A 9,718-nucleotide genomic window follows, 5' to 3' on the forward strand; every position below is an offset into this window, starting at 1 on the left:
TAAGTATGGGCTGAGTTTTTGTTTACAGATGTGTTACAGATAGTGGTGTTTAAGAGGCTTTTAGAAAGGCACATGGATATGCAGAGAATAGAGGAATGTGCAGCAGATGAGACTATCTGGCACCTTACCCTGGCATCATGTTCGGCACAGACATTGTGGTCTATTCCTCTGCTGATTCGTAATTTAGAAGAAATCATTGCAATATTTTTCTATCAGTGTATCATCAACAAGGTTGGGAGTTCTTTGCAAGATCTTTTTGCTGCTTCAGAGTGCCAATTTAGTACTGAGTCATTCATCCTAAACTGGAAGCTCAATGGCATCCAGGACAAGGCACTTCAACATCCCATTTGCTAACTTAAACCAGCACTCTAGGTATTCCACTGATGTATCATCTCCGCGCTGCATCTTATTTGCAAGATGTAAACAAAAATATTGTCACTGTTATTTCAGAAGCAATTCCCAAACTCGCAGTCCTCATTATTTGGAAAGATGGAGCAGGTGCATGGGAACGCCATCAAGCATAATTAAATGGTTCTATGGGACTACCAGCCTCATCACATGAATGCTTGCCATTGAAGGTCCAACACCAGCTTCTCAAGTGCCAACTAGAAATGGGTAATAAATGATGGCCTTTTTGGTTACACTTGTAACGCAGAGAATAATTAAAAAATACAAATACAATCTTAGCAATTTAATAATCCACTCCTTGCTAAAACAACGTGCAATTTTAAGCAAAATAATGACTTTGGGTTCCCAAAGGGCAAAAGTTTGTAAAACAGATGAAAATGAAAAACAGAAAAAAATGAAAACAAAATTATTATTAATAATAGTCTATCTTTTATTATCTTTCTAATTTTGAGGCGTAGTTTGTAAAACAGATAAATTATGTAATTTAAACAAAGCAAGAGATTTGTATCAAATTCAGGTAATATGAGCCACACAAGGACACTCCTTGGCTGGAAAACATCTCAGGTGATTCACATTATCTGAATTTTATAGTGGTTACTTTCATCCCTAATTTAAGTGCCCATTCCAGGCCACAATCAACATCAACATTTTGATTTAATATTGTGTTTTGCAGTTTAGGATGTGTTATTTTTCTGATGTGAACAAAGGCCAACTTTGCCCTCTTAAGTCTCCATGTGAAGAAAGTTCTCCAAGCAGCGAAGCCAATAGTTGTCCCTCAATTTGCCTCTACAACTTGACCTGGTTGTTTACCTCACAGCTGTCCCTGAAGAACTTGCATGCAAATTACAAGAGTGACAACAAATCAAAAGTACTCTATTGAATATAACATGTTGGGATATTCTGGAAAGTTAGTCCTTTATTTTTCTTTAAAACTCTAATTTACACTATTTAGTCCAAAGTCAGCAGTAAAGCGGAGCAATTACAACAGGTACTGATGTAGCTCATCATTTTTACCTGTCAGCTTCATCAAAGACCACATATTCCACTTTATGCAGCTTGAGGTTCATTTCCACAACCACATGCATTAATCGACCCGGTGTGCCAATTATTCTGAAAAGAGAACAAATAGAATATAGGCAGTGCAGTCTATAACTCTGCGTACACTCACTACAGATCTGTGTAAACAATTAATGCACACATTAATTCACCATTTGACTCACTTAATGGTACACTGCTTGATAAAATAATGGCCAAGCTTCTCAGTGAGCAGAATCCCAAAGGTAAATTGTCAAATGAAGTGTCAGGCAACATTACCATATGTTTCTGTAGTTCAGGATCATTATAAGCAATGCATTAAAATAAAGGCTTCACTGTTCTATCCCTAGCGTCAAGTTTAAATGATGTATGAAGTATATATCAAACATAATATACTTATCTTTTTTTTCAGTACCACATTTAGGAGATTTAAGAGACTTCAACAAATGGATGGACTTTCCAAATTGTACTCACATTCACAAGCTTATAAATATTCTACAAATTCTGAAGCAATGACAAGAAATAAATCAGACTACCCAATATAAACATAGCACAAAAAGTAAGGAAATTTGTGTTTGGTAGATTATTTCTTTGTTGTAACAATGCTTCTTGGCAATAAATCTTATACCGTTGGAAAGCCTGTTTATTTCCCTTTTAAATGGTGCCACATTTGTAAGGAACATGCATTTGTGGGATGAGCAGCAGAGCTGAGTATATGGGTTGCGCCCATGAAAAATTTGCCAAATCTTCTCTGCCAATGCCAAACAGCTTATTCTGCCATTGACTCTTGTTCGGTGTTGTTTGGTGGATTGGATGATTGAAGTCTGAAGAAACAAGACATATTGGCAATTTAACAATTTATTCATTTAATAAACAGGAGCCACAGTAGCGTGTGGAAGAACCATACACAGCCATAACAGCCTGGCATCTCCTCCTCATGCTGGTCACACACTGTTGTGGGATGGCATCCCATTCTTGTCAGCACCTGGGGGTACCAGAAGCTCAAAACAAGAGTCAATAGCAACAGCAGAATAAGCTGTTTGGCATTGGCAGAGAAGATTTGGCAAATTTTTCATGGGCGCAACCCATATACTCAGCTCTGCTGCTCATCCCACAAATGCATGTTCCTTACAAATGTGGCACCATTTAAAAGGGAAATAAACAGGCTTTCCAACGGTATAAGATTTATTGCCAAGAAGCATTGTTACAACAAAGAAATAATCTACCAAACACAAATTTCCTTACTTTTTGTGCTATGTTTATGTTCTATAATGTTCTTTTATTTGCATGTTATACTTAATGCTCAGATCGTTCTGACCAAAATATTTTTTATGCAACAAATGTAAGGAGTTGGCGAGTCCCACGACTTCCCCAAAGCTGCCAATCATAAAGCACAAGAGACCTCCTCAGATTTGTAAATCTGAGATTTTTTTCTCTCTCTGGAAAAATCAGGAAATGAGCACGAGTTAGTATTCCCTCATCTATTAGCCTATACCTTGGAGCAGTATTTTCCCAACGTTCAGCAACGTATTGCTTAGACCACATTACCATGTCAAGTAGGACTGAAACTGGCGACAGCTTAAATCCAATTGAATAGTCAGGTGACTTACTCCTGCCCCATTCCTTTTCAAACTCCCTTCCCACCATCCAAGATAACATGGATGGCAACACAACACTAACACTGCTTTCCAGTTAATCTCGTCAACAACAATTCTCATCATCAGCAATAGAAAAACAAATAATTAAAAGTTAAATAGACTAGACTTATATAACTACTCTACATTTTTAACTGTTCAATTCATTGATCATTAATTCTAAGAATAATAACATATGATAGATAGATAGCCTTGTTTATCAAAGGGATTTCAGGTATCTGAACATTTTTTCCAAAATGATTCAAAATGTCACAAAGATGTTTTAGGTAGACTTGAAAGAAAGTTTTCAAACTGGTAAAATAAAAGTGCAATAAATTATCTTTAACAGTAAGAATAAGTCAGAGTGCATTTAAGGAAAAAGTTAACTCACATATCAGGATTTTCATGAAGTGCTGCAAACTGATCTTCCATTCTAAAAATAAATACCATACATGTCTCATTAAATATTTAGTGATACTTGGTTCAAATAAATTGCACCATAAAGACTATAGATTACCATTTGAAAAAGCTACTCACCTATCTCCGCCCAAGATTAAAGCTGTTTTGAAGCCAGTAAACTTTCCAAGCTACAAAATCAAGTAATGACAAAAATTATATACAGGAAGACTTTAACATAGTTTCATTTGAAAATAAGACATTTTTATTCATTCTTGGAATAAAACATAATCAATTAACAGGGGGCTCTGTTAAGTAGCATTTAAATAAATAGATATGCAATCCATAGACATCACCACAACCAGGACATTTGTGTTTTATTTGTCTGGGAAGAACCCTGGACTTTGCAGAATCATTAACAGACAAATTGTTAGGCATCATTTCATCTCTGCAGCAGCTTCTAGAGTAATCTTAAATACTTTAAGAGCTTTGGATGTGAAAGAATTTCAAAATGCTTTTGAAAAAGATGTTTAAAAATAGAAAAAAATATTTGTTGTTTTCTATTGCAATAATATGAATGCAACAAACTATTTAGGAACACCATAAATGGCAAATTCAGCGCCTGTTAATTGTCCAATAAATCTAAATCTACATATATTTTGAAAAAAACAAATTGAAAGGAAACATCTTTACCTCTTTTGTGAACTTCATGGTTTGTAATGCAAGCTCTCTCGTTGGGGTAAGAATTAAAGCTCTAGCTCCTGTCTCGGAATGATGCACTTTCAGCTGCTCAAACAAAGGAATGAGAAAAGCTGCAGTTTTCCCGCTGCCCGTCCTGGCCATGGCAACGACATCCTTGCCATCCAGTATCATTGGGATTGCCTGAAAGAGAAAACAAGCTTTTACCTCAAACATTCCTGAAGTAATTTGAAACTTATTATTACACAGAAGCTGGCTATTTGGCCCATTAGGTTAACAGCACTTCCAGAAGAACAAATGCATCAGTCTCGTTCATGTTCAATAGAGATAGGAGCAGAATTAGGCCATTCGGCCCATCAAGTCTACTCCACCATTCAATCACGGCTGATCTAACTCTCCTGCCTTCTCCCCATACCCTGACACCAGTGCTAATCAAGAATCCATCTCTGCCTTAAAAATATCCATTGACAGCCACCACAGCCTTCTGTGGCAATGAATTGCACACATTCAGCACCCACTGACTAAAGAAATTCTTCCTTTTATTCTGGGTCCTTTTATTCTGAGGCTACGACCTCTGGTCCTAGACTCTCCCATTAGTGGAAAACATCCTCTCCACATCTGCTCTATCCAAGCCTTTCACTATTCGGTAAGTTTCAATGAGGTTCCTCTTCATCCTTCTAAACTCCAGCAGGTAGAGGCCCAGCACCGTCAAACGCTCATCATATGTTAACCCACTCATTCCTGCGATCATTCTCGTAAACCTCCTCTGGACCCTCTCCAGCACATCCTTCCTCAGATATGGGCCCAAAATTGCTCATTCCAAATGCGGTCTGAGCAGCGCTTTATAAAGCCTCAGCATTACATCCCTGTTTTTGTATTCTAGTCCTCTCTAAATAAATGTGAGCATTGCATTTGCATTCCTTACTACTGATTCAACTTGAAAATTAACTTTTTAGCGTTCCTGCATCAGCACTTTCAAGTTCCTTTGCACCTTTGATTTCTGAATTCTCTCCCAATTTAGAAAATAGTCTACGCCTTTATTCCTTCTACCAAATTCATGACTCCACACTTTGCTATGCTGCATTCCATCTGCCACTTCTCTGCTCAGTCTCCCAACCTGTCCAAGTCCTTCTGCAGAGTCCCTGTTTTCTCTACTCTACTTGCTCCTCTTCGAATCATCTGCAAACTTGGCCATAAAACCTTCAATCCCTTCATCCAAATTATTGATATACAATGCGAAGAGTAGCGGCCCCAGCACCAACCCCAGCGGAACTCCACTAGTCACTAACAGACAACCAGAAAAAGCCCCCTTTATTGCCACTCTTTACCTTCTGCCACCCAGCCAACCTGTTATCCATGCTAATATCTTCACCTACTCAAAAAGTTTTTTTAGGAGCCAATCAACCCATCATCATGCCTTTGAGATACAAGAGGAAACACAAACAACCTGTGGAAAGCGATGCTGTCATGGGGAAAATTTACAAATTCCACACTGACAGTACTCAAGATCAGAATCAAACCTGGGTTGCTGGAGCTGCGAGGCAATGAAACATTGCTGTTCCACCGTGATGACTTTTCACGAAAAGCCAACCGTTTAAAAAAATTTTGATTATTAAACGGATCTTTTTTATAATATGTTTATCTACCTCTCAATAAGCCCAGATCAAAATTGCTTTTCTTTCTACAGTTTACAATTCTTCAAAACTAGCTGAATCATTTCTGGCCTGAACTCCTGTTTGGAGGAGTACTTCCCTAAAATATGTATTTTAAACATGCTGAAATTATCAGACAGTTAGCCAATGCTGCTCTTGCACACCTAGCTCAAGATTGCTACAGAGAAGTGTCGCCTTCTCATCTCTGCTGAGGAGGAAACAATAAGCAAGGTGCAATTTACATGACAGGTGGATTTACATTGAGAGTGAAGGTTCACTAATGAATAATAAACCTGACACATTTTCGAAAGATTTTAAAGTTGCCGAAATGTGGTAACAGATCCAAATTTCCTATTTCTTATTTGAAAATAACATTAATGTAACATTCACAGCATTTAAAATTCTTAACCAGTTACTTGACCATCGGATTTATTTTAAAAACCAATAATAGTTATTACATTTTGGTGCCATTGCCATGTAATGAATACTGCAGCTATTCATTAATGATAACTGTTCTTCTATATATGCTAATTTCATCAGAAACACCTGGAGCAATAAATTCTTAACATTAACAGTACTGCCGGTTACCTTTCTTTGAATTGGAGTTGGTACTTTGTAGCCTTTCTTCATTACGCCTTTGAAGACTGGAAAGCTTAAACCTTTGGTAAAGTAAAGTAATAATATTAATTTTGAGATAACCATTTTGTACTATCAACAATACACCTGAAATGGTAATGTTTGTTTGCTCTCTAAATATTACCAGATGGATATCTCCAACTTTTTCTGTTTTCATTACATATTTCCAGCATCTGCAGTACTTTATTTTTGAAATATGTTATACACAATTTACAACTGAGTTATAAACATACATACAGATAGAGACATACAGAGACAGTATCATTAATGTTAGTTTCAATGCATCAAATAATCATACAGAGACAGTATCATTAACGTTAGTTTCAATGCATCAAATAATCAAAGTAATAATTCCCGTGTTGCCGTGCATACCCATAGACTGAAAACCTCCCGACTTCTTCTTCTTTCTATTCTGTTCCCGAACCATCTCTCTGGTGTCAGGTTCCACGTCAGATGGGTAATCAGCTGAAGGAAAGCTTGGTAAAGATTTGATGTTGTCCTGTGGAAGTAAATACAAATGAATCACTATCTTGTGGCATTCAAGACACAAACAAACATCTGGTGATGGATCCGGTGCAGAAAGTCCAGTCTATAATCCCACAATGGCACGATAATCCTATATAAGCCCACAAGCACAATGGCAATCGTGGATACTTGATGCATAAAAAAAGATAAAACCTTCTCAATTGTATGATTGGGAACATTAGAAACAAAGTACAGAATGCTCAACATTTTGGCCGATTCATAAATTTGCAGCTGATATCTTAGTAATTAATATCAGCAAGATGCAAGACTACCTTACTGCTTCCTTTGCATGGTCCTCTGCCAGTGCTGGCAACGAGCTGTACCGCAGGATATGCGGGATGCCACGATCATTACCCTCTACAATATTGTATTGTATTGTAAGAACAAGGGCGAGAGAAGCGACTGCAACAACTACAGAGGCATCTCCCTCCTCCACATCGTCGGCAAGGTCTTTGCTCAGGTCATCTTAATCCGCCCGCAGAAGCTGGCAGAACGTGACTACCCAGACACAAAGTGCAGTTTTCGAGCTGGAAGGTCAACAGTAGACATGGTCTTCTCCCTTCGCCAGCTCCAGGAGAAGTGCAGAGAACAGCGGATGCCCCTGTATGTTGCTTTCATTGACCTCACCAAGACGTTCGACTTCGTCAGCAGAGATGGCCTATTCAAGGCTCTCCCAAAGATCGGCTGCCCACCAAAACTGTAGAGCATGATAGAATCCTTCCACATCAACACGAAGGGGACAGTGCAGGTCAATGGCAGTTTCTCTGAGCCCTTCAGCATCCACAGTGGCATCAAACAAGGCTGTGTCCTTGCTCCCGCACTCTTTGGGATTTTCTTCGCTCTGCTCCTGAAACATGCCTTCGGCACCGCAACAGAAGGGATCTACCTGCGTACTAGATCAGACGGCAGGCTCTTCAACCTCACCCGCCGCAGAGCCAAGACAAAAGTACGTGAAGCTCCCATCAGAGACATGTTGTTTGTTCGCTGATGACGCAGCAGTTGTGTCCCACACCCAGTAGGAACTACAGTCATTGATGGTCCGCTTCTATCCGGCTTGCAAGGACTTAGGGCTGACCATCAGCCTGAAGAAGAGGCACGTCCTGGGACAGGATACAGAGGCACCGCCTGTCATCACCATCGACGACTACAAACTAGACGCCGTCCATCAGTTCATGTACCTCAGCTCCAACATCACCGACCTCTCCTTGGACACAGAGATTCGCAGGAGGATCGGGAAGGCAGCTATAACTCTCACAACTCGAGTGTGGACCAACCCAAAGCTGACAGTGAAGACAAAGATAGCAGTCTACAATGCCTGTGTCTACAGCACGCTACTGTATGGCAGTGAGACATGACTACATATGCCAGACTGGAGAGAAGACTCAACACCTTCCACCTTAGAAGCATCCGCCATATCCTGGGTATATCCTGGCAAGACAGTGTGTCCAACGCCGAGATTCTGTCTCGCGCTGGCCTTCCAAGTATGTACACTCTACTCAGGCAGCGCAGACTGCGGTGGCTGGGCTATGTCCACCACATGGAGGATGGCCGTATTCCAAAAGACATCCTGTATGCTGAGCTGACATCTGGGAGGAGAACCATCGGCCACCCCCAGCTACGTTACAAGGATGTCTGCAAGAGAGATTTGAAGGCGCTCGACATCGATGTGGAGCCCTGGGAGAGCCTTGCAGCTGTTTGTACGAGGTGGAGAGGTATCACAAACGACGATGTTCTAGCCGAGGTGTGGAGCAAGCAGCCAACTAGGATGCATCACCCATGGACAGCCATGACCGAGGGGGGGCCTAAGACAAAGAATATCTTCTGTCCCTTGACACAACCACCTGCATTAAATCTCAAATATAAAATTAGTGTTCCAGAATATTTGCAATTTTGTTTATTACAGTTTCACTAAAATGCCTTAATCCTTGATGTTATTAAGCAAGTTTAGAAACAGGGAGCAATATTTTTGTGAAATAACTTATTTTCCCACTGTTAGACATAAAATGTTGGCGTCTGAGGAGGGAATGGGCAGACGGCAGCGGGGACACGGACACCCTGCCTTCCATGTGGACCGGCAAACGTGGATACCCGGCCGTCCATGGACCGGGCAATGTGGATACCCGGCCGTCCATGGACCGGGCAACGTGGATACCCGGCCGTCCATGGACCGGGCAACGTGGATACCCGGCCGTCCATGGACCGGGCAACGTGGATACCCGGCCGTCCATGGACCGGGCAACGTGGATACCCGGCCGTCCATAGATCAAGAGTCCCTGGCTCAGCAGGACTCGGGCACCCACCTTGTTGACCACCGGCGCATCGTCCACCATGGAAGGGGCCAAATCGAACTCGCCGCCATCGCTCTCGACCTCCTCGTCCCGCTGGCGGTTCTGCGAGCGTTGCCGCGCCTTCCTGGGCCTTGGCTTGAGCGGACGTTGATGTTGATGTCGTTGTTGCTGCTGCTGCTGCTTCCTCTTCTTCTTCTGCGCCATGGCTCCTGCTGGATGCGGATCCGAGAAACGGCCGCCGCACGCTCGCTCGCTCGCTCCCTTCACCGCCACGCGCTGGGCGCCGCCATCTTGCCGACCCGCGGCCGCGTCACAGTTCACTGGACCACAGAATTCACTCCACCTGGGGGGGGGGGGGTGGGGGGGGGGGGGGGGGGGGGGGGGGGGGGGCAGGGGCAGCACCAGGCTCATGATCAACTTTCATAAGAAAAGCTTCTCGGTGAAT

The 9,718-nt window shown here is 41.6% G+C and overlaps 1 protein-coding gene across 1 annotated transcript in view; it reads right to left on the bottom strand.

Moving 5' to 3' along the window:
- Positions 1-9,569, bottom strand: part of ddx54 (DEAD (Asp-Glu-Ala-Asp) box polypeptide 54) — a 31,656-nt gene extending 22,087 nt beyond the window's left edge. The window contains exons 1-7 of the mRNA XM_078421720.1: positions 9,286-9,569; positions 6,833-6,959; positions 6,413-6,483; positions 4,167-4,355; positions 3,615-3,664; positions 3,469-3,510; positions 1,423-1,518 (exon numbers count right to left, since the gene is read on the bottom strand). Of these exons, the coding sequence (XP_078277846.1) occupies positions 1,423-1,518; positions 3,469-3,510; positions 3,615-3,664; positions 4,167-4,355; positions 6,413-6,483; positions 6,833-6,959; positions 9,286-9,477 (767 nt within the window). The 5' untranslated portion in view covers positions 9,478-9,569. The remainder of the gene's footprint in view (positions 1-1,422; positions 1,519-3,468; positions 3,511-3,614; positions 3,665-4,166; positions 4,356-6,412; positions 6,484-6,832; positions 6,960-9,285) is intronic.
- Between the last annotated feature and the right edge of the window lie 149 nt (positions 9,570-9,718).

This window comes from Rhinoraja longicauda, chromosome 25 (assembly GCF_053455715.1).
Source record: "Rhinoraja longicauda isolate Sanriku21f chromosome 25, sRhiLon1.1, whole genome shotgun sequence".
NCBI lineage: Eukaryota > Metazoa > Chordata > Chondrichthyes > Rajiformes > Arhynchobatidae > Rhinoraja > Rhinoraja longicauda.